This window comes from Festucalex cinctus, chromosome 2, assembly GCF_051991245.1.
Source record: "Festucalex cinctus isolate MCC-2025b chromosome 2, RoL_Fcin_1.0, whole genome shotgun sequence".
Taxonomy (NCBI): Eukaryota; Metazoa; Chordata; class Actinopteri; order Syngnathiformes; family Syngnathidae; genus Festucalex; species Festucalex cinctus.
Window position 1 is genome coordinate 6399480 of NC_135412.1, and position 24050 is coordinate 6423529.

Genomic DNA, 24050 nt, shown 5'->3' on the forward strand with positions numbered 1-24050 from the left:
TCTGTGAGACTAAGTAAGAGGGATTATCACCAAAGCGCCTGAGTTCAACTGTGAGTGGGCCTCTCCATGACAAGACAAGTGCGTAAAGTACATGCAGGGGCGGAGTTACTTTCCGCCCACCCGACTGGATGACCCCAAACGTGATTCTGTGGCGCAGATAATTAGCTCTGCCATACTGCCACATACTTGTGGTATACTTCCACACTGTCACATTACTAGGGCTGGGTATTGCCGCCAGTATCACGATACGATACGTATCGTATCACGATACAGGGGTCACGATACGATACGTATCACGATACATTTGTATCCCAATACTTGATTTTCAAGGCGATACGTATAACGACATATTACATTAATTTACTAGCATTTTATAATAACAGTTATATGTATACCTAAAGGATATGTTTGTTATTCTGACTGACAAAAGTGTTTTTGTTTGCAGCTCTTTCTGGTTTACCACCAAGCGCCATGCCTGGTTTAAATGTGTACGCACTGCAGAGCAAGGAGCAGTTTTCACAGACACACGGGGAAAATGTATTAATATGCATGAGCCGATATGAGCAAAAATATCAAAGTATTAAAATTAAAGCTCTAAAATGGGCTTATTTGAAATATTTAGGCAAATAAAAACAGCATTTTTTTTAATGTAACACATTCTATCTCGTTTTTAAACAAAATATATGAAACTTGGCACATTAAGACACGTGCCATGTTAAGTTTATAAGTAAATAAATGTTGATATTCTTCCTCTGCTTTCCTTTTTCTTAGCAAGGCACAATGTCCAATCACTGGTGAGCTATTTTTGCATTAATTGAAGGCAATTAATTTCAAAGACGCTGCTGTTTTTTATTTATTTAGGTACAATGCAAGCTGCAAAGGCAAACATTAACTGCCTATTTAAAGTTAACGAGCAATATCGATTCTAAAGCCTCCGTATCGATACATGTATTGTAATGACGCCCGCAACGATATATTGCCGTATCGATTTTTTGAGCACACCCTTACACATTACACTAATGTGTTTTGATACTCTGCCACCATACCACCATATAAAATGTAAAACACCTCAGCAGATTTATGTAATGCCACTCCAAATTAATTTGCATTTCCAGTACCAAAAAGTACTAACCAGCGGATCAGCTTCATCTGAGAAAAGTGGGAAGGAAGATGGAAAGATTCTTTCTGGGGAGATCTTCATAACACACGCCTCCTCCTCTTCGACTGAGACAAACATAAAACGACAGAAATGAACTTCTACGGACACGGAGGGTCACATTCGCATCATGGACCAATGCATGCAGTGCCTCAAATAGCTGTTTTGGGGGTATGGACATTTGCTTCAAGGGAGCGCTCAAGGGTGATAAAGACCTTTATTGGCCGAGAGCAAGCCTGCCGCAGCGTCTGGTAGATTCCTCCACAAGGCCAGGGTCCGCTTCATGCGACATTGCATCACAACCTGTGAGGGGAGCACAGCATCAGGCAACATTTAACGTGTTGGGGGGTTCCTTATAGTGAAAACTACATTAGGAAAAGAACATTTATTTTAAACCTCTTTTTTTTTTCATTGTTCTAAAAGTACATCCATAAGAGATTATCACTCTAATTATGAAGGACTGCGCACAAAGTACAGATTTTAATTAAACTACGTGAATGGTGGGGCTCGGCACAAGAAAGCACCATTTTGCTGAAGAGGCACATAGAGGTTATCTTGACATTAATAATTTGAACATTTTTTTTAAATTAATTTCTCCATGATATTAATGCATTTTAATGATTGTCTTATATGTAGGAGCTGGCCATCTTTGAAAATTGCATGTGCCGTTACCATTATTATTACAGGTGTTGATTGATTGAATTTTTAATTTTCATTTTATTATTATTATTGTTATTATTAATTCAATCTCTGGTGTAATAACCTTATTTATTGATTGATTGTAGGGGTGTGAATTGCCTAGTACCTGATGATTCGGTTCGCATCACGATTCATAGGTCACGATTCGATTCAATACCGATTAATCCCGATACGAATTTATAAGTCGATTGTTGCAATTTTTTAATTGAAATTTAGAAAATACCAATCGATAAAATTGTACAGTGTAATATTTGTATGAAAATGTATTTATTTATCTGAAAATTTAGTCTTATAACAGGTTGTAATCTGTTTCATGTTTGAACAGCATTGAAATAAAATATTAAGGCTTAATGTTCCATTAATATAACATTATTTCATGGTTAAGGTGTGAACCCTTAGACGTTTTGGTGAATATTTTTCTATCAAAAATGGATGTTTAAAAATCGATTCGGCCGCCTATTGAATCGATTCAAGAATTGCACAATGTAATATCGCGATATATTGCCTAATCGATTTTTTTTAACACCCCTAATTGATTGAATTATTTTTTATTTTATTATTTGTTCTCATTGCTGCTGGACATGTAAATTTCCCAGAGGGAGCCAACCCAAAGGGGTCAATAAAGTCAAGTCTAAGTCTAAGTCTAAGGTACTTTGATTGAATGCTCCGTAGCCAGGAAACGTGCACTTCATTTAGCATGTGACTGAACAACAGCGGTATTGTTGCAGGGGAACCGTGCGTGTGTGTGCGTGTGCGTACCCTGCGCGCTGCCTGCTGGAAGAGTTTTAGGGCCCTCTGTTTTAGCGCCCACTGAAAGCTGGGGTGAAACTGAAAAGATGGGGCTCCCTTGGGGACCTAGAGGAGGATCAGAAGATGCATGTTAGCGTCACATGTTTAAATGGCAACAGGACAATGGGCCTCATTCACTAATAAATGCGTAGGAATTTTCTTACTCAAGTTGAGCGTATATGCAAAATTACCATGGGGTTCATGGCGCGTCTGTACCAACCCATTTTCTTCAGTCCCACCGTGCATATGTTGATGATTCAGAATGCATTCTAATTGGCGGCTCGTGCCTGTAGCACTCGAATTTGGATCAGCGCTGCCCCAATGTTCTTATAAACGGGCATCCACTTTTCCTAAAATTGCTGCTATTACTACGACGACTTCACAAGGTTGTGTATTTTTAGGGCCAGCCCTAAATAGAGGGGCTCAACTGTAAATATATTGTTCCAAAAAATAACACAAATGCAAATGGAACACATGAAACCATGGATTGCGAAACGATTCAATAGCTTTTGTGGGTACTCAATCAAAGCATAATCACACATTCATCTCGTTGCGTGGTAACTGACACAGACAGCGGCGGATTCCTTCAGACAGTATACATTTTGCTCTTAGACATACAAAAGTGATAAGTGTCCTTCACGGTTATTTAGAACATTAGAAAACTCATGAGCATATATATATATATATATATATATATATATATGTATATATATATATATATATATATATATATATATATATATATATATATATATATATATATATATATATATAAGATTTTTTATAAAGAATGTAGCTCCAATACATTTGTGTAAGAACGGTGTTTGACGTGGGGTAAAAAAAAAAAGAAGCTGATTCATCATTGTTTGTGCCTACACATAGTCTGAGGAGCTTCTGAATTCGTTTGCAGAACATGCACAAATTCAAGTACCGTATTTTCCGCACTATAAGGCACACCTAAAAGCCTTCAATTTTTTCAAAATTTGACCATGCGCCTTATAATCCAGTGTGCCTTATATATGGATCAATATTGAGCCGCAACAGGTCTCGCTGTCAAGACGCTATCGGTGACCCTGCACGATCGGTGACGCGCATGCGCAGAAGATCCCGCCATCTTAGATGGCTAGTCTAATACTTTACCTCAGAGAAAATAATAAAACATCTGTTTATTCATTTTGGGAGTGAATGGAGTTGTCAGAAAGCTGGTTTGTAATCTATTAATAAAGTTTGACTGACCTATCTGACTTTTGTTGACATTTCCTTCAGCGCAGCACCATCTAATGGATGCATAACGTAACCCCAGCCTCTACTGTAGTGCCTTATATATGGAAAAAGTTTTAAAATATGTCATTCATTAAAGTTGCGCCTTATAATGCGGTGCGCCTTATATATGGAAAAAGTTTGCCAATATGTCATTCCTTGAGGGTGCGCCTTATACTGTTGTGCGCCTTATAGTGCGGAAAATACGGTACAAAGATTTTGATGAATCACAGATTGGTGTGGCCCATTGAGTTCATGCAAAAGCATTTCCTCTGATGTCAACAAACAGAAATAAATGTGAAAATAGATTCCCCCGACCAGCAATTATGTTTTGATGTGAGAGGGGCCCATTTGTAAAGTAGCCTTTGTGCAAAGCCACCATTTTTTTTTTTTTTTTCCTCCAAAGCCACCATTTGTGTTAGCATGCCATGTTTACCTGTCCTGCATCACAAATTAGTCGTACTGAGTAGAGTTTTGGTGGTCCACTGGTAAAGTCTTCCTCTCGCCTGACATCTCCCTTCCTGACCTACAAATAGTCATGACATTAATGTATTGTGTAACATATAGAGTCAGGTGAAACACTGCTCCAATCAACTGTTCAGAAATGGTGCAAATGTATGTAGTTGAAGTATATTATTATACCTTGTACTGTTGTAATGCAATCAGTCTGTCCGCCAGTACTTGTCGCCTGGTCGACCCTGACACAGGATCTTTACCCAGGTGGACTTGTCTAGTGGCGATATTACATTCATGAGTCACAAACAAAATCATAGGTATAGTAGACTACTACACTGACAGGAAGTGAAAATGGAATAAAATATGGAGTTGAAATTTTCCCTTAATAAATTTTTCACTCTGCTGGGGTCATTTTCTACAAGATTTAGGATTATGTTGCAATTTTTGTCTATTCGTGGAGAAAACCAGACATCAATGATGTTGGATGACATGGCCTGACTGAGTGTTTAGCTTTTAACTGTGGGTGTTTCCCAAAGCCTCAATGTCTAAAGTGGATAAGGCAGAGATTCATTTGAAATAACACAAAAATGAATGCAATGATTAAACAGCTAAGCTCAATTCGGGAAAAAAATGTAAAGAGTTATGATTGAACCTACAATTTCAGGCGGTTGATTTGCTCTTCTTTAACATTTTGTTGAACCCTTTTTAGAAAAACAGCCTCCTTCTTCTGCCTGTTCTGCAAACCTAACAAGGATAAAAATAAAAATAAATAAGGTGGGGTGGCGCCTTAGGCTGACAATGAATCCAACGTCCACACAGCGGCAGGGGTAAAGTGGCACGCACATACCCACACTCGGGTGTTCAACACCAAGTTTGCTGCTGTCCTTCTGCAACATCTTTGCCACCCCTGCGTGGGTGGCGGCATCCACAAGTGGCTTTGGTGCTGGCTTGCTCCCAGTTGGACATCCTAAGGCACCCTGCAGGTTACAGCATGTGAAGCATGAAGTGTGGAAAAATGTGTCTGGCGCATCGGAGGGGAAATTACATTGCTACTTAGACATTATACAGTACTATATCATAAAATACATAAATCAGCAGCTCTGCTCTAACGTCACAGAATCACGATGCATGGAAAATTCCCAAATGGATGAAAGTGAGACTTCTCATGCAGTACCTTGGGTTTGACGACATCCTTGGCAATTTTTTGTTTGACTGGACTTTGGACTCGGATGGCTGGTAAAGATCCTTTACTTTTGGCAGGTGTATCCTGGAGAGCACGCTCCCTTGGCCAGACAGGTGAAATAAACATTACAAATATTAAAAAGCTAATACGCTGTTAAAAAAAATGTGTACTTCTACTGTAGTATTCGGTTCAAGTGCTGAACATTTTGGAATAATTGCATCAGCTACTGTGAAATATGAACTTTTAGGCTGGTATAACATCAAGGGTAGTGTTGTGGATGAAGCGCTCGCATATGATGGATAGCATCCTCTTTCTCATGAGCACACAGCTTAAGTCGCACAAGGCAGTCTTATTTCTGTCCTGCTGATGCATTTATTTGGTACTCGAGTGAATCTCTCCAACTTATTCTGCTAATACCTGAACGCAAGAAGAGGGGCGGAGCTTCCCGTAACAGTACATAGGTAGGATTTGGTGTTGAATTGTGAGATGAGCAGCCGAACAGTAACCTGACTAGTCTCATAGCGGCAGGGTCTGAAGGTAATGGTGATCTTTGATTGACCATTGGCTGGGATCACACCTGAAAATCATAATAATGGTCAAAATTGAGGATGTTGATGATGAGATGCACAAAATCCAACTAGAAACTAGTGTAGTTCCGATACCATTTTTTGGCTCCCGATACCGATACCCAGCTTTGCAGTATCAGCCGATGCCGATACCATACCGATACTGAAGATGTTTTTTTTTCCTCAACATGATAAAGCTGTCCTGGCATTGGTTCAGAGCATTCAAGGGCCAATAGGATAGCTTAGATCGGCATGCAGTGAACATGTCACATACCAGTGAATGTCATGCACCAGCAAGACACAAGATGCTGCATCCAAAATCCGATATTAGCGTTGGAATTAATGGTACCGGCATGTTACTTGTGAATAGTCACCGATACCGATACCACTGTTTTAATGCAGAATCGGCACCTCTGCCGATACTAGTATTGGTATCGGAACAACACTACTAGAAACCAAAGAGTTTTCAAAGCAACAGAAATAACCTCACGTTATAACACATCTGGTAGAATTCCAAACTCAAGTGCTGATGCTTCCCAGAGCATGGACAAGATTAACGCGTGGAAAGTGCGGCTTCCTCAGCCATGATTTATTAAATACACAACAGACAACCAAGTATTTTGGAGAAAACACAGCATAGCTGCACTCCAGAAAGGTTGTGTTAACTGTGCTGAGCTGAGGGAAGCAGGCAGACAGGTTACACAAATGTCATCAAGTTATTCCTATACCTGTGAGTGGGTGGATGGAAAAGGCCTCGTGTGGCTGAATAAGGTCCACTTCAAACTCCAAATCAGCGGGAGATCTGCAGCTCAATGGAATGATGTGGCTAACACTACAGGTCATGTATTACAACATTAGATTCTTCTTGCTTGTAAGGAATAAATGCCTTGCAAAGATTAATACTCACACACGCAAGCAAACACACACCTCTGTCCGAGTGGTGCAGCTGGTAGGTCAACACGTGTTGGGATATGCACATGAGCGGTAGCAGGGTAAGCGTGAACTGGAATTAAAAGGTTCTCATCATCCTAATAATGAGTAGAGAGCATAAGACCAGACGTGGCACAGGCCATGAAAACACGCAGACAACCGCCACGAGAAGATCAGTTGGCAACTTACCTCACAGTGAACCCGAATACAGTCGGAGACACGGGTCCACTCGCGGGGACAGAATTTGACCTTCACTGTGTAGGCGAGGCCAGGAATGAGACGACACTTGAGGGAAGTCAGATCAGTCAATACGGACAAAGGTGACTATTAAACTTACTGAGGTCCAAACATACCTTTTTGGCGTAGTTTGTTCGGAAATGCTTGGTTTGCGTGGGGATGATGTGAATATTTAGCACTCTCGATGAGATGTTGATGAGTTTCTGAGGAGGAGGGAAAAGGGTTTCATTTCAAATTCATCATGCGCACTCCAGAGAATCATTTAGACACTCTTGATGCTTACAGCCACATTCATAAGCATATAGTATATGATGGAAAATCATGTCTCCATTCATCAACCCAAATGAGAGTATTTTATAGTGTGAGCTAATTTTCCATTGTTGTCATTTATTTTTACTTGCGATGAAGACATCCATCCATCCATCCATTTTCTTGACTGCTTATTCCTCACAAGGGTCGCAGGGGGTGCTGGAGCCTATCTCAGCTGGCTTTGGGCAGTAGGCGGGGTACACTCTGAACTGGTTGCCAGCCAATCGCAGGGCACAACAACCATCCACACGCACAAGCACACCTAGGGACAATTCAGAGCGCCTAATTAACCTGCCATGCATGTTTCTGGAATGTGGGAGGAGACCGGGGTACCCGGAGAAGACCCGTTCTCCCACACAGGCACGGGGGAGTACATGCAAACTACCCCCAGGAAGGCCTGGACTCAAACCCAAGTCCGTGATTAAGACATATTAATAAAAATAACACATGGATAATTTATCATGTAAATTTAAGAATATTCAGATTAGAGTGATATTTTTCTCACCACGCTCTTCACATAGTCCTTCTCTAGCTTGAAGCCACTGAAATGAAGTTCAGAAGGATCCACTTGGATTAGGCCATTGCTCTTCTCTTTGACATAGATTTCTATATGGGTAAAATATATATATATATATATATATATATATATATATATATATATATATATATATATATATATATATATATATACAGTATATTATTTTGAATTATATACCAAATAGATTTCCTTTTCTTTAGTTAACACATTTATGCATGGTGGAATAAATGTAATTAATTGAGAAATAGACAATTAATAAATGCAGCCATCATGCTGCTCAATATGTACTGGACTCCAATAGATGGTTCGGCACGCTGCTTCTTCCATCCTCCACCAACTGGGCCAGAGGCAGTGGCATCAGGGGAGCAGAGACGGCCATCCTCCAGGGAGTCACGGGTCAGTAGCAGCTGTGCAAGACCAATGACAAGCAGCTGGAGATCTGTAAATAAGACAAGAAAGTATTTTATAAGATGAAAGAAGTCTCTCAAATGTGCGACTAAGGAATAGGGCCACTCCCAACCCTGCAATGATACCATAATTGGCCACTGATAGTGTAGTGGTTCACTCGCCTAACGGCCTGGGCTCAGTTCCCACTCAGTGACCGTTTTATGTGTGCCCAGTGACTGACTGGTCGAGCAGTCCAGAGTGTCGTCTGCATGGGATAGACTCCAAGTCCCTGCGAACCTGAATAGTGGAAACATTGAATTTCATTATATCTTCTACCCGGTTTGACTGGCGCCATTTTAACCCGTTTGTCATCTTCTCATGGGAAGACAAAACAAATACACACGTAACTTAGCTAACTTTATTGATATAAATAAAAACAATGATATATTTATATTGAACGTACTGTCTCTGTCAACGTCAAAGCCCCGACGCTGGTCCTTCGTAACGCATTCCATTCATTACATTCTCATAACCACATAGTTTACCATGCTTTGCTCACATTGTTTCCTCAATGTTGCGCAGGTGAAAACACGACCACCTACGACGGCTCCATCTTGGCTCGACCATTTGTTGTCTTCCACGCCAAATATAATCCCAGCCTTTTTTAATTGGCAGGTTTTTAATTTGGCACCTTTTTTTTGCTCACGGCATGTAACAAACACCGCCGTTACCAAGGTTACAGTCTAGCTCTAGGGGTTGGCATTAAAAGTCACGTGGACCAATGGCGCTCGAATGCTCTTGTGTTCACCGACGGCTGTAAAGACGCTCTGACGTTCACAATAAAAACGGAGGAAATTTGAACTTTCATTTCAAAATAAAGTGTTTTACTTTTTTTGTTGCAACATTTATGCTGGTGCTTAAGATGTATATTGTTCCGTGAAATTCTTCAAATTATAAGTTGAACATTTGGTAAATTCAGTGATTATGTTCCTCTAGGGACTTTATTCACACGATTGTGAATTTGTAAAATTATTCTGAAAATTCAGACAGGAAGTCGGATTGAATTTCATTGCTTTTTATGATAGTGAGTTAACGTTGACATTAGGAGGCAAGCACAATTCCAAGCGAGTCTCGTTAAACCAAATTCAGTGAGTGTCAATTAAGTTCATCCATCCATCCATTTTCTTGACCGCTTATTCCTCACAAGGGTCGCGGGGGCTGCTGGCGCCTATCTCAGCTGGCTCTGGGCAGTAGGCGGGGGACACCCTGGACTGGTTGCCAACCAATCGCAGGGCACACAGAGACGAACAACCATCCACCAATTAAGTTCAATATTTTCATTTGTAGTACCTTTATTTGGGAAAATGTATCTATGCGACACAATAAACAAAGCTGGACTCCTTGGCATGCTGCTGTTACCACAGGTGACGAAATCGTTGCATGGCCGAATACATAAAAGAACAAAAAAAAAGAAAGCATTTTTACTTTTTCTATTTTTTTTTAATTATTTTATTATTATTATTATTTCTATTTATTTATTCTACAGGCAATTCGGTCATTAGGTTTAATAGGTTGCCATCCACACGTTCACTTTATGAAAGAAGAAGAAAAGTGTATGGAAGATCTACAACGATTCAATTCAGGTGAGTCATTACTTTTAAACTGCACATTTAATGTGAAAGAAAAAATATCTAACACTCCACGCCAACTGTTTAAAAGATGTGCTCAAACGAAATCTAATGGAATCTGATGCAGTGTTTTAATGACATCTAGTGGTCATCACTATATAATTTTGTATTTATTTCATGAGTTATGTATCGTGAAAAATCTTCCTTTTATTCCCTTCTAAAGAAAGAAATACGAGTGTAAACTGTAATGGCATGTGGGATGACCTGAATTGCTGGCCTCCTGCTTCTCTTGGGGAAACTGTCTCTCAACCTTGTCCAGAGGTGTTCAATGCAGAAGGTAACTGACACCACCCACCTGCAAAATTATTAGGCACACATCTTACCCTGGTAAGATGTATGCCTATTAGTTATTATCCAAGAATTCAAGCAAAAAAAAAAAAAAAAAAACTAAATAAATAAATGGGAAAAAAAAACATTTACAGTAGTTATTTTCCAAGAATAAAAAAATTAAAACAAATAAATAAATAAAAAACATTAAAAAGAGAAAAAAGAAAAAAAAACATTCTCCCATAAAAATATTTGTCTTGTTAATTCAAACAGTGTGCTTGTTATTTTGAAGGTAAAGTGCATCGCAACTGCACCTCCAGTGGTTGGACGGACCTCCTCATTCCACATGAAGACGCATGTGGTTATACTTTCAATGAGACACTTCTCTTTCTTTCCGAGGTTTGCATCGTCTCATACACATCCGCTTTGTGTGTCACTCATCCCCGTCATTGAATTCTGCACAATGACGTTTTCTTTTCCTTCAGCATTCACCCGATTCCCATTTGTATTTCTCCTATGTGAAGATGATGTATACGACCGGATACGCTCTCTCGCTCATATCTCTAATCCTTGCAATCACTCTTCTCTGTCTCTTTAGGTGAGAACCATGAGCCCGCCTCTTAGAATATTGTAAATAGCGCATTAACTGTGTGTGTCTTTGCTCAGGAAGTTGCACTGTACCAGGAACCACATTCACATCCAGCTGTTCACCTCCTTCATCCTGAAAGCAGTCTTCATATTTCTTCGAGACTCTCTGCTATTTACAAATGAAGAGCTGTACCACTGTGATCATTACCCGGTATCAGTATTCCTCCCCTCTTCAAATTCAGACATAGAACACTGGAAAACGTACAGTTTGTGATGAACCATACCTTAGAACTCCGAGTCGTGTGTTATAGCAGTAATAACGCTGCCCTGCTAAGACAGTCATTATAGTTTGATTGTTAATATTTATTTGGACATTAACACTTAAAAATGTATACTTTATTTAAAGGCCCAATCTGCCGGTTTCACTCTGGAAAAGGCACTTTTTAAATAGCTACAGGATTTAAACAAACAAACTACTTCTCAATTTACAGATCAGGGCTTGGCTTCATTTCTGGTGGTGATTTTATCCTAAACCTGAAATCCCCCCCCCCCCCCCCCCCCCAGCCTGTATTTTGCCATTTTGTGTTTGTTTTGTAAACAGCAGGACGTTTCTGTGGAAAGACAGTGTTTACACCCTTCCAGCCAATCGCAGAGCGGGGGGGTTGGCGTGTCGCAAATGGGGCCGGGCGAATTTGCCGGCTGCTTGACGTCATCCCGCGGCAATTTGAAAGCACGCACGGATTATTATTTTTTTTCACTCATTCACACATGTGTAAGCTTGTGTGATTGAGTGAGTGAGTGAGTGAGTGAGTGGGTGAGTGAGTGAAAATAATAATTATTTTCACTCACTCACTCACTCACTCACTCACTCAAAATAATAATTATTATTTTCACTCACTCATTGTGAGTGAAAATTAATAATTCACAGTGAGTGAAAATAATAATTCACAATGAGTGAAAATAATAATAATTATTATATTTGACAGTCACAGAAGCAGGACGTTCGTTACATCATTAATTAACTGAAAGTTAGAGGTAGTGCAGACGGATGCCTTATTTTATGTAGCCACTAGATGTCAGTACAATAGCTGTATTGGTTGGTGTAATTTAGGAGCCAGAACGTCACTGTTAACTTGTAGTAAGTTAAGTGTATTATGGAAAGACACTCTTCAGCATGTATTGTCAAACAAACAAGTACAAAAGACGCCTTCTCCCCGGGGTCTGTCAGGTAGCATGTAAAGTTGCTCTGATGTTGTCCAACTACTCCATCCTGGCCAACTATAACTGGCTGCTGGTGGAGGGTCACTTCCTTTTCACTTTGGTGAGCTGCTTCCTCTTCTCTCCAAAGAAGAACTTCATTTGGTACATCTTCCTCAGCTGGGGTAGGGATACCCTCTATAAGGAAAATGTAAACGTATAATAACGCTTCTTCCTCAGTACTAATGTGTGTGTACGTGTGTCTGTTCCGGAAAGGCTTGCCAGTGGTTGTTATTTTCTCCTGGGGGTGTGCCAAGTATTTTTATGAGGATGAGGGGTAATATTATATTTCATTCCGCGTTACATTTATCTAATTATGATGATTATGAGAAGCTGAGTTGTGTTTCTCTTTTTTCCAAAGCTGTTGGGAAACCAGGAGGCACGAGTGGATTTGGTGGATACTTCGAGTTCCAGTGTTGCTCACCATTTTCGTAAACAACCTTCTTTTTATGATTTCAGCATGTTAGATATTCATACGCAACAGTGATTAATGCATTTTTTTTTTTTTTTCAAATCAGATGAATCTTATATTCTTCTTGGGCATTTTGAGGATCCTGGCGAGCAAATTGAGAATGCCAAATGCACCGGGGAATGAATTCAGTCGCTATAAGTAAGCGTTTCTCCCCCACCCTTTCCTTACTATTTGTACGCCCCATGCATTCAACCACATTATTAGCCGCATCTTCACAATTTAACGGGGCCCAATGCAAGAGCTGTATCAACAAATGTGCTTTGACAAAGACTATAACGCTCAATTTTGACTGACACTCTCAAAGATGTTTTCAAAATTACAGCACATCATTGTGAAAGATATTTCTAAATTATTGGTAACCATATTTAGCTGAATAGAGAGGCATTATTAATACATGATCTGACTGTCTCTAACCATTTATACTTTTGTAGAGACTTGATTTTTACTGTTTGCATATTACCAATATAGTTTAATTAGACTGTGCAGGTGCAGTATACTATATGTGTGGCATTCAATGACTGCTCCTTTGACCAGGAAATTGATCAAATCCACATTTTTCCTGGTGGTCCTGTTTGGCCTGCAGTACATCCTGTTTGTTTTCTTGCCTGTTGAAGTCAGCCCGGTAACGTTTAAGATCTGGACCTTTGCCGAGCTGGCTCTATCATCCATGCAGGTATAAGAAGTGAACTGATGTCAACTCATTGTGATGATGATTACAGAAGCTAATATACTTTTTTTTTTCTTCGTTTCCGAGGGTTTTGTGGTCGCTTTCCTGTATGCGTTCATGAATGGCGAGGTAAAAATTGTTGAATTATGGCCAAACATTGTTTTTCTGTTCATTTTCTTTTATCACATCCTGTTCAATGTCACGTGTAAGCTTTAAATCCCAACTGACAGCCAATTTACAAGTTTATTAGTGTGAGTTTTTATTCCAGCTATTTATATTTCTTTTTATTCAAACAATTAGCCTTGTGCTGATGTAATATACCGTATTTTCCACGACTATAAGGCGCACCTAAAAGCCTTCAATTTTTTCAAAAGCTGACCATGCGCCTTATAATCCAGTGCACCTTATATATGGATCAATATTGACCCGCAACAGGTCTCGCTGTAAAGACGCGATTGGTGACCCTGCACGATCGGTGACGCGCATGCGCAGAAGATCCCGCCATCTTGGATCGCTATACCCAATACTAATACTTTACCTCAGAGAAAATAATAAAACAGTTGTTTATTGATTTTGGGAGTGAATGGAGTTGTCAGAAAGCTGGTTTGTAATCTATTAATAAAGTTTGACTGACCTAGCTGACTGTTTTGTTGACATTCCCTTTAGCGCAGTACCATCTAATGGATGCATAACGTAACCCCAGCCTCTACTGTAGCGCCTTATATATGGAAAAAGTTTCAGAATATGTCATTCATTGAAGGTGCGCCTTATAATGAGGTGCGCCTTATAGTGCGGAAAATACGGTACCTGAAATTCACCTGGAGGGATTAATAAAGGATTGTTATTTTTTTTTATCTATTGCCCAGTCAGTCACATAGCTCACATGACAGACTATTCATACAAAACTATCCGCAGTGATAGGGAAATGAAGCTTCATAAAGGGCTTGCGAAAAATTTTTTTACTCATCTAGATGTTGCTGTTGATGTAAAGATAAAGGCCAGGGCAATGGAATTTGATTATATCTCCACTGCATCTTTAAACCGAGAGTGCTGTCAAAAAATATCACAAGTGCTTCATGAAGCTTCATTTTTCCATTATATTCATTGACATTCACATGTGACCACTAAACTCCCAATGAGGCGATGGGATTTTAAATCTATGCATTTTGAAGAAGTTTGGGGACGCTCTTGCAGGTGCAGCACGAGATCTGGAGACGGTGGAGGAGGTGGAAGCTGATCCACCATCTGCCCGAGCCCAACCAGAGTCGGTCTCCTCACACCCAGCTCTCCCTGCTGCCCTGCTCGCCCGTTCACCTCACAGCCAGCGGACGCTGAATGGACGCCACACACTTTTATGCATTATAGAACTCTTTGCAACGCAAACAACTGGTTTGTTCACAAGTTTCCTGGGGTACAGTTTCAAGGGCAATAACTTCTATACATTGGTACCCTTATTTTGAAGAAAGAAACAAAGAGTTGTTTTCAATGGTTCTATTTTTACAGCCCTATTCCAAAATAGGTAAAAACACACAACATCCCATAATGACAGCATGAAAAAAAGTATATACTGTATATATTTTTTTAAGATTTTTGAAACTGTATGACAAATAAAAGACTAAGAAACTACACAGACTCATATGCACAGCCTTCTTTGGCCATGCGGCTGAAAATTGAGCTCAGTTGCATCCTGCTACCACTGATTATCCTTCAGATTCTAAATCTTAATTGGAGTCCAAAATATTCATTTAATTGGACATGAATGGGAAAGGCACAAAATTATATATATATATATATATATATATATATATATATATATATATATATATATATATATATATATATATATATATATATATATATATATATATATATATATATATATATATATATATAAGCAGAACCTTTAAGATCCAATCAGACTTTTGTGGTTGAGCGGCCAGAGAGAAACTACTTAGTAAAAGGCACATGGCAGCCCACCTGTCTTTTGATTTGAATAATTATATGTTTTAAAAAAAAAATGCAATGATAATGTGATTTGTTTTATATTAATAGGTTGAAATTTGAGGGATACCGTACAATTAACTGCAAAGTAGGATCAAGATTCAAGATTTAGTAATAGCATTTTTTCAAATGAACAATCACACTATAAAGAAAAGAATACTTATTTAGGAGAAATAGATTTTAGTTTCCATCTTTTGTTTTCAGCTTCTCCACCAATTCAACATAGGCAGCCATTGCCTCTTCTTTGGACATGCCTGTGGAGTCAGAACCACCAGTCAGTCTCTCAAATCTGTTTGTCGGTCAATCACAACTCACTAAAATATGCCAGATGTACCTTGCTTTTCCTTCCACGAATCCCATTTTCGTCTTCCCAAAAAGTCCAATATCCCTGGACGATCTGTGGATGCAAAGAATGCGGTTGATTTTCTCTATCTGACGTAAACATCAGTTCGAACCCAACGTCACACGGAGTTCTTGATCAGTAAAGATTTGGATGGATGATTTTCACATATTTGAAGAATGTCTTACAGGGCAAAATAAAGCACCTTTATAAAACTTATCGGTCTTTTCATCATTTTCACAATGACACCCAACCTGTCTGGCTTCATTCTGTCCTTAGCGCACACCCTTTCAGGAGTTTATGTACAGAAAACGTCAGATATCCAGTTTGTTCGTTATGTGACACTTTAAAACTCACGTTTACTCACCAGAATTAAGGTCCCCGACTGTGGCCTGCTTGTATAAACCATAGAGTGCGTTCACTTCTTCGTAGTTAGGCTTCGTTTTCAGCACCTTCACCTCCTCGGCTGCTTTTCTGAAGCTTTCCTGTAGTGTAAAGAAAGGGGAGGTGACACTGAACTGAACAAACAGGCTGAAGCAGAACGAGCATAAACTTGCACAATGTTGTAAATGACAGGAGCACCTTTTATGTCTGTTAGCTATACTTACAGTCAGGTCCATAGTGAGTAGAAGATTCTGTATAAGTGACAAACTTGCATTCCAGGTTGCAGCCTTGTCATCGACTCCTGATATAGAGTTGGAAGTGGGAGGCACCTATGTGCGCCTCATCAACAAGTTGAAACACAAGTCCCCTGATCAACTCTTGTTAAATTTAACCCTTACGTATACTGTTCAGTTTCCATGCGTACACAGTACAATTTCGACCCAGGTAAAAAATATATAAATATATATAAAAATATCCTCACATATAACTATGCAACACAGATAGTTTCAAAATGTATTAATTCCATGTCTAACATTAATACTTAATTTTTAGTACTGTTTCAGACAAAAGGGATATGTTTCACATTTTAGTCTATACTCATTTTTCGATGAAAACATTTGGAGATTTTGTTCTCAGTTCATATATATATATATATATATATATATATATATATATATATATATATATATATATATATATATATATATATATATATATAATATTTACGGAAAACCGAACCGTGTATTTAGTGAACCGTTCCAGGCTTAATATATATATATATATATATATATATAAATATATATAAATATATATATAAATATATATATATATATATATATATATATATATATATATATATATATATATATATATATATATATATATATATATATATATATACACATATATTCTTGCAATATTTTTGTTGTCATTTCTCATGTTCATGATTTAATTTGTATCCCTTTCATTGTGATTCAGCCTCTCTTGATTATTTTAACAGCACACACATACACATATCTCTTCAGCGGATAAAGTGATACATTGTGTTTGGTGTTGTTTTTTTGCTACATTTGCAGGACTCCATTTTTGTAGGTGCAGATCTCTCACCTATGTGAAGACACTCGGACTGCTACTGTTTCTTGTTTAGTTTGTTTTAAAGACTAACAATGTGTTAGCGTGGTGGCTACATAAAACAGTTCTTTGGACTGTTTCAGGCTGCCTTACCTCTGTCACAAATGGTCAATTTCGTACGGAGCCCCTAAGGTGACATGGTAGGAAAAAAGGGGCTCCGTAGTTTTAAGCCCGAACAGTATTAGAGGTTTAAACAAGCTGAGAGGTGGGGAAGCCTGGCTGACCCTTATAAAAATATGCTAAGTGCGTCTTGGCCACGAGAGGCCGCCACAAATTCAATAAAATATTCCCCTTCAGCATGATTCAAATGTAAATCACTGCCAAATTAATATTAATAAAAGTGATGTGGCATAGTTGTAATAATGCTTTTGCTTTATTTACTTGACTCACTTTCCCCAAATTTAATATTCCATTTAAATGCCGTTCCCGTTTTTACCCTCTATAAGATTTTAAACCGTACTTGTTGATACCTCAAATAGTCAAAAGCATGTTATGTAAACTTTTAAATCAGTTTATAAATTGAGCAAAACAGTTTATTAACAATTAGAATGCTATTTCTTGTAAGCATGTGTAAATCGCTAATTGGGCATAGGGGACTATACAGTCCAGTCTGAGTGCAGGTCTAACTCAATCACATTTGACAGACAGAAAACCATTTACTTGCACTGAAATTTTCCATAGATCTTGTTGTGCCGCTAGATGGCAGCATCGCACAAATGAACTAAACCAGGCAAATCTTGCTTGTTCATGACCCTAATAAAATCCTACAATTACGCTCAAATTATCCATCTGTTTTCTAAACCGCGTACTCCTCACAAGGGTCGCGGGGGTGCTGGAGCCTCTCCCAGCCGGCTTCAGGCAGTAGGCAGGGTACACCCTGAACTGGTTGCCAGCCAATTGCAGGGCGCTCAAATCATTTTGCGTTAAAATAGCTTTAATCTAGAATTATGTTACAACAAAAGGGCTTCAGACACAATGATTACAAAATATATTTGTCAAAAATCACACAAAAACAAAATACAATTAGTGTTTGAGCAGAACTTCGGACAGGTTTTGGCACAGATTAATTTGAAGCAGGCAGCCAGAACCACCCGTCAGTAACACAACAGGAATAAATAAATTACAAGACAAATTCCTGCAGACAAGCTCGCTACTCATTCAAATGCTTAGTGCGTAAAGTTTTGAGGATCAACACACTACTCAACTTAACAGTCATACGTTTCAAGATGATTGTTTTTTTTTTTGTCAAATTATTCCAATAATACAAACATTTATATAACATTCCACATGTGTGCAACACATTATTCAAAAGGTTGCCAAAACCAAAGTGTTTTACTATTCTTCAAACATGGCTGACATTATCAAAGCCATAAGAGTCATCATTGGGCAGGACGAAGCGAATGTGCCGACTCCTCTCCCATCCGCGGCGGATCTGTCGGAGCTGGTGCGCAATACAGGGCAGCAGGAGAACGAGGCGGACCAACAGGACCGAGACAGGGAGGATGAGGACCACAATGAAAGTGGGTGGCAGGACGAAGCGGTATTGGCTCGGGTCAAAGGCGCGGTCCCAGCCGAAGAGGAGCGTGTGGACTGTGGCCATAGACAGGGCGCAGTAGCCTAAACTGGACTGTAGGGTGACAAAAAGATTTAATTCATTCTTTTTTCATTTATTTACAACTTAAACATTTTATTTATCACTTGAAGTAAAGTTTTGTACCTGTGCCAATTTAGAGTTTCTGCTGCTCACTGGGTCATAGGCCACCCAAGAGCCGCAAGCAAACACACTGACCTTCCACTCATGACCCAAGCAATGTGATCCATATTACCAGAGGGCACAATTATTAAAACGTCCCAAGGTTGACTCAGGTCCAAAATAGTCTAGCTCTTCCCCATTATCACACAGGCCAGAAATGTATCTCTTTCCACTGTACATGAATTTACTTCTGCTTCACAAACCCTCAAACCATTTTCACCTATTGTGCACCGAAAATAACTACGCTCCAACATGAGTTTTCTTTTTTGTCTGTGGCAAATCCGGCAAAGCTGGAAAATCAACATCACTTAGCCTCTAGCGATTGTGTCAACTGACAAACCTAAGTTTAAAAAAATAAAAATAATCTGCTACAGAGTCACTGTATGTAACACTTTAACGGGTGTCAACTTTTTTTTTTTTTTTTTTTTTATTTAAATGTGAACAAGTTCTAAAGGGCTACCAGTAACATACACACTTCTGAAAGAACACATTTTGTTGAATCCAGTGGTAAACCCTCTCATCATTGTGGCGCGCACTAGCTTGTCTCTACGAATGCTATGGTTTGGTCATGTGTGATACTACTGACCTTTGAACCCTTTTTAAAAATTATTTTTTTCATTTTCAATTTTACTCCAATGCAAGTGTGATTTAAATAAGAATAGCAACACAAACATTTTTTAGAGACATCTCGCAGGTGAGCTGTTTTAGGACAAGAATGTTGCACCTGTTGGTGCCTCGTCCATCAAGCTTAAATACTTTGAATGTGGGTGATTATCATCTCTCAAAACTTTTTCGAGTTTCATGTTTGAGCGAGTGGTTGACTGAACTCATTGAAGATCAAGTGTCTGTCCTGAAGCACGGCGCTGCACAGGAACATTCATCGGTGGCTCGTGCTGAAAGGACGGCAATAATTCATTGCTGGCCGGCAGCTGGGACATGACTAATCTGACGGCCAGAGGATTAGTTTAGTGGCGAGATGAAAGGGGGCCCAGGGGACGAGGATGAGGAAAGAGCAACGTGTGAGCCCCGGCAATGATGGCGGCTTTGAGCGTTAGCATCCAAATTGAGGCAGCTGCAAAAGTGCAAAGACGCTAATTGTTTGGATGTGTGATTCATCTTCACAGGAACCCTCTCAACAATATTTATTTACATTTTCATTGTCTAAATTTGTCATCAGTACTAAAATAATTGATCCTGATGCTAATTTTGACATCCTTGTTTTGATATGGTAGTGTTGGGGAGGAATTGTCATTCGTGTGTGACAATTAAAATGTCAACACAAATGTCACCACTTAAAAATTAGTTGAATGCCAATTCAGTCATTTGTTTTTATTAGTTGAGTTCTTTACTGTTGTTTATCTGATTGAATAAACACACCAAAATGGGGGATTAGAATCTTGCCCCAAAGTTAGCAGGTCTACGATGTAATAGGGATGTAACGATATCCAAACATCACAATAAGATATTATCACGATACGATAATTATCACGATATTGTGGGGGCGTTGCCGATATTTAAAAAAAGATCACAATATTGTAAAAAAAAAAAAAAAAAAAAAAAAAAAAGAGCTCATACTAAACGAGAAAAGCACAATATTTTGCTTTTGTACATAACAATGCATATAAATCACCTACAATCTCTAATTAATATTGAGGCACTTACTTGCTAATGCAAGCACACTTTGATTGCTTCACAAGCAAATTAGGTTCCCCTTTGTCTGACAATGAGCATAGATTTTTAACATAGAAGGCCAAAACATCCCTAATGAAAATTAAATTGCACTAATAAACTAGCCACTGGAGGGTGCTAGAACTGCACAAATGGAAATCAACCTGACTTTTTGAACATACGTGTTCCTTTTAAATATTGTGAACATGACGACAACGATATTGTGGCAGTTTTAATATCACGATATTGCCCTTATCGTGACATCCCTACTATGTAACTGAACTCAATTCATAATTTTAACTTTTCACAGTTACACCTACCCTCTCTGCTTTTTTCCTTTTTGCCACTTGATAAATTACCAAGCTCAGATGCTCTTTTTGCATAGTTTTGAGTAACAAATCAAAATCTGTCAGCAGCATTTTTGTGGCTGACAACACAAAGTATCACATCCCGCCCACACTAAACCTGTTGTGGCTTACCTGTACAAAGCTGAACTCTCGCCAGTTGATGTTGTCAGCCACGGAGGGCAGTGAGGTGATGGCCAGCAAAGAGAGCAGGCCGAGCGCTATGATGCCCGCTGAGACATACAGTTCCATTCTCCACACCCCCTCGTCACTCCACGCATTCTCCACGCCCTCTTTCACCTGCACGCCACACGGTTCCACATAAGATTGACAGAACACCTTAAAGCAACAAGTGTACCCATATTCACCTGTTTGAAAGCAGCGTTGAGCAAGTTGAAGCGAGCCGACTTCCTCATGGGAAGACACAGACTGTAGACGGCGTGCATGGCCGCACACAGGAAGCTGCACAATCCAAACTGCTTCCTCTTGATGAGCCACTTGTCCAGCCAGCCAGGAAAGCGATGGTATTTGGTGCCCCGCCGCAGCTGAAGCAATGCGGCAAGCGAGCCCGGCATGTAGACGAGCGCAAGCATCACCAAGGCGACGCAGGGGAAAGTGACGTTGACGGTTTCAATGGGCATTTTGTAGAAGACACTCTTCCCTGCTGTGACGAAGGGGTGCAATACGTCGCGGACAAAGTTGTAGAGGTAGAAGAAGATGAAGAGAATCAGGGTGATGACGATGGGCGTGCCCCAAGAAGGAAACAGATAAAGGGGGAGGTTTTCAATCTCCACAGAAGAGGAGAGCAGGCCCATATCCACAGGACAGAAACCCATCCTGCGACACATTGCCACCACTGTGCTCTTGGCCTTACTGCTGTTACTGCACAGGAAAACCTACACAAGAAAGATGACGACAAAAAAAAAAAAAAAATGTTGATGAATTCCTTCATTTCTCAGACATCATTGAGTCCTACCTGCCTGCTTCCATCTCGGGGTCCAGTCTGAAGCACCCATGCTGATATTGTGTTAAAACCTTTCACTATGAAACTCTCAGGAAACATGTCCGCCAGTCGTTCAGCATGGGACGGTCCACCTTGCTTGATCTGCAAGCCGTTGCTAACATCCACCAGTATCTTTCCAGCCAGCGCCGCCTTCAGCTCCAACAGGGTGGAGTGGTGCTCAGGGAAGACGGCCATAAAGACCACGTCTGCCTGGCTGGCCGCTTCCAGCTGGGAGGTCACCTGGGTGACGTGAAAAAAAACGATTATAGTACGAGGATTGTTTATTGAATAATTATGCAGTTGGGCAATTTTGATGAAGCTTGTTATGAATCTGCAGACAGTAACCACAAAATTACTGGACTGACATAACCCTAAAGGCAAAGGGTGAACCCAGAGCGCCGGTTCATCTGGAAATTGTTTGCAAATTGTTTTTGCGTTTGTGTGCATGCGTGTTTTTACTTTATAGGCTGTATGTGCATGTTTTGTGCTGCCCCTGCATGTTGACGATGACACAACAGTTCTAAAATAGCTCTAAAGAAATGTAATTTAGCAGTGACGGAAGTATGGCTAAAATAATGATAACAAATTAATCGATGGAGAATACAAACAAACACCTTTGCTTTACACGGGTAGTATTCCATGCACATTATAACAGACTTGATGCAGGGCAAAACTCTCATCACAGGGAGTATAAATATTCATTATAAAGCCAGATGTAAAGATAATTTCAGTCTGTTTCACTACAAAAGTAAAGTAATAGGTTAGGTTAGGTATCAACAACATGCATTAAAACAATTGTATCTCACCTCGGTCTCATCAGGGAAGAGAGCAGCAGAGCGTTTGGGGGTTCGACTCCCCACCACCACCTGGTAGCCAGAGGCCACCAGTCTTCTGGCAAGCGAGCGGGAAAAGTCACCGGTACCCAAGATGCCGACAACGTCCGTTTTAAGTTCAGCTACACAAGGCTCAAGAGTCCAGCAGCTGCCTGTGTCGCCTCCTCTCTGGATTAAAGCTCGTTGCATCTCGTCAGGCATGGTGGACTGACAAATAAGAGTGCAGATGCACCTTTATCTTTGTGAACAGAAATTAAGCCATGGTGTGCCAAATTATGCTCCACATTGAATTGTGGTTACACCCATTAAACTGTTGCATGATTCTATTATCTCTGTCCCAAATGACATGTCCTGCATCAGCTTGGGTGCACTGTCAAAGCATGTAATACTATGAGTTGCAGAAAACACAAATAATAGAAGCATGACAGCTCACTCAATGCTGAAAGCACATGGAAATTCTTTAAATCTAATACACATATAAAGACAAGTGTAATTAACACATTATTTAATTGTTTGTAATATATTATTCTCATTCGATAATTAGATTAATTCTATGCTCATTTGTTAACCATGAGTGTCATATCAATGTAGTGGCCAACTGCAGAAATTATTTTGAATCACCACGTTTCCTTCGACATCCCACAGTTAAGTAGGCTACAGCAGAAATTGTGTAGTCACCGTGGGAGCTACAGCACCTGTAAAGACCAACGTTCAACCTTATTTTTGTTGCCGCTAAACTATACTAGCCATGTAAATTACACTGGCGTTGTAGTTCAACATCAAAAGTCTAAATAAAACAACCCTAAGTTCAATCGAAAATGAACTAGTTATCATCATGGCGCCTTACCTGATGTCCTTAGTTCGAACTCCAGCAAAATTAACTTCAATAAAGTACGTTTTCCAAACATATGAAGTCACTGGTAGACAGACGATTTTTCGTGAGGTCAAACAAAAACTCACATAGCGTAAAAATTGATACAATAGAAATGTAGTAGTTGTAAAAGTAAGTTGTTAGAGAGCTTCCTCACACCGCTGCTGTTTCTCTTCCTGATATGATGACGACAGTCAAGACACGAATGCCGAAGCCACGCCCTGGCCGCGCCCCCCACATGCTTGAGGAAGATAAAATTGGAACAGGCGTGTG

At 39.6% G+C, this 24050-nt stretch overlaps 4 protein-coding genes across 14 annotated transcripts in view; 1 reads left to right on the top strand and 3 right to left on the bottom strand.

Annotated features, from left to right (window-relative positions):
• cfap221 (cilia and flagella associated protein 221) overlaps positions 1-9251 on the bottom strand; it is a 118314-nt gene extending 109063 nt beyond the window's left edge. For 7 of the 9 annotated variants that reach the window (XR_013282260.1, XR_013282262.1, XR_013282261.1 and 4 more), the window contains exons 1-17: positions 9070-9251; positions 8693-8807; positions 8412-8562; positions 8091-8191; positions 7393-7479; positions 7229-7324; positions 7037-7137; positions 6838-6941; positions 5961-6120; positions 5535-5643; positions 5208-5337; positions 5017-5104; positions 4547-4634; positions 4341-4430; positions 2615-2710; positions 1372-1459; positions 1133-1224 (exon numbers count right to left, since the gene is read on the bottom strand). Coding sequence is in view for 6 of the 9 variants with exons in the window: in XM_077512442.1 (XP_077368568.1) it covers positions 1133-1224; positions 1372-1459; positions 2615-2710; positions 4341-4430; positions 4547-4634; positions 5017-5104; positions 5208-5337; positions 5535-5643; positions 5961-6120; positions 6838-6941; positions 7037-7137; positions 7229-7324; positions 7393-7479; positions 8091-8191; positions 8412-8502 (1521 nt within the window). In the remaining 3 variants the exon portion in view is untranslated. Of the gene's footprint in view, positions 1-1132; positions 1225-1371; positions 1460-2614; positions 2711-4340; positions 4431-4546; positions 4635-5016; positions 5105-5207; positions 5338-5534; positions 5644-5960; positions 6121-6837; positions 6942-7036; positions 7138-7228; positions 7325-7392; positions 7480-8090; positions 8192-8411; positions 8563-8656; positions 8808-9069 lie in introns of all 9 variants that reach the window. The other 2 variants (XM_077512444.1, XM_077512440.1) reach the window with 2 other exon arrangements.
• A 641-nt stretch (positions 9252-9892) lies between these two features.
• sctr (secretin receptor) lies at positions 9893-15075 on the top strand. Its single transcript, XM_077512455.1, has 13 exons — positions 9893-9934; positions 10057-10153; positions 10362-10475; positions 10758-10864; positions 10951-11063; positions 11132-11264; positions 12282-12435; positions 12527-12587; positions 12672-12741; positions 12829-12920; positions 13317-13455; positions 13537-13578; positions 14644-15075. The coding sequence occupies exons 1-13, from the start codon at positions 9917-9919 to the stop codon at positions 14782-14784; spliced, it is 1281 nt and encodes a 426-aa protein (XP_077368581.1). The 5' UTR covers positions 9893-9916; the 3' UTR covers positions 14785-15075.
• LOC144013494 (acyl-CoA-binding protein-like) lies at positions 12182-16530 on the bottom strand. 2 transcript variants are annotated; one of them, XM_077512454.1, is made up of 5 exons: positions 16399-16530; positions 16158-16275; positions 15785-15847; positions 15611-15704; positions 12182-12448 (listed from the first exon to the last, which is right to left on the bottom strand). In XM_077512454.1, the coding sequence occupies exons 1-4, from the start codon at positions 16408-16410 to the stop codon at positions 15631-15633; spliced, it is 267 nt and encodes an 88-aa protein (XP_077368580.1). In that variant the 5' UTR covers positions 16411-16530; the 3' UTR covers positions 12182-12448; positions 15611-15630. The 2 variants fall into 2 exon arrangements, with proteins under 2 accessions (XP_077368580.1, XP_077368579.1); XM_077512453.1 differs by lacking the exon at positions 12182-12448 and having other exon boundaries at positions 15476-15704.
• Positions 16531-18276: 1746 nt separating this feature from the next.
• On the bottom strand, positions 18277-23991 carry steap3 (STEAP family member 3, metalloreductase). Of its 2 annotated transcripts, XM_077512457.1 has the most exons (7): positions 23754-23991; positions 23528-23601; positions 22880-23113; positions 22047-22313; positions 21439-21966; positions 21206-21370; positions 18277-18932 (listed from the first exon to the last, which is right to left on the bottom strand). In XM_077512457.1, the coding sequence occupies exons 3-7, from the start codon at positions 23105-23107 to the stop codon at positions 18648-18650; spliced, it is 1473 nt and encodes a 490-aa protein (XP_077368583.1). In that variant the 5' UTR covers positions 23108-23113; positions 23528-23601; positions 23754-23991; the 3' UTR covers positions 18277-18647. The 2 variants fall into 2 exon arrangements, with proteins under 2 accessions (XP_077368583.1, XP_077368582.1); XM_077512456.1 differs by lacking the exon at positions 23528-23601.
• Positions 23992-24050: the final 59 nt, after the last annotated feature.

Excerpts from the sequence above, each read along its gene's own strand:
- steap3 (XM_077512456.1), bottom strand. The coding sequence starts at position 23,107 with ATGCCTGACGAGATGCAACGAGCTTTAATCCAGAGAGGAGGCGACACA. Across the intron at positions 21,371-21,438 it reads TCAACGCTGCTTTCAAACAG|GTGAAAGAGGGCGTGGAGAA; the intron begins GTGAATATGGGT and ends TGTGGCGTGCAG. Across the intron at positions 18,933-21,205 it reads GAGAGTTCAGCTTTGTACAG|TCCAGTTTAGGCTACTGCGC; the intron begins GTAAGCCACAAC and ends GTCACCCTACAG.
- sctr (XM_077512455.1), top strand. Across the intron at positions 11,265-12,281 it reads ACCACTGTGATCATTACCCG|GTAGCATGTAAAGTTGCTCT; the intron begins GTATCAGTATTC and ends GGGGTCTGTCAG. Across the intron at positions 12,742-12,828 it reads CAGTGTTGCTCACCATTTTC|ATGAATCTTATATTCTTCTT; the intron begins GTAAACAACCTT and ends TTTTCAAATCAG.
- LOC144013494 (XM_077512454.1), bottom strand. Across the intron at positions 15,848-16,157 it reads AGTCGGGGACCTTAATTCTG|ATCGTCCAGGGATATTGGAC; the intron begins GTGAGTAAACGT and ends TTGCATCCACAG. Across the intron at positions 15,705-15,784 it reads TTCGTGGAAGGAAAAGCAAG|GCATGTCCAAAGAAGAGGCA; the intron begins GTACATCTGGCA and ends CTGACTCCACAG.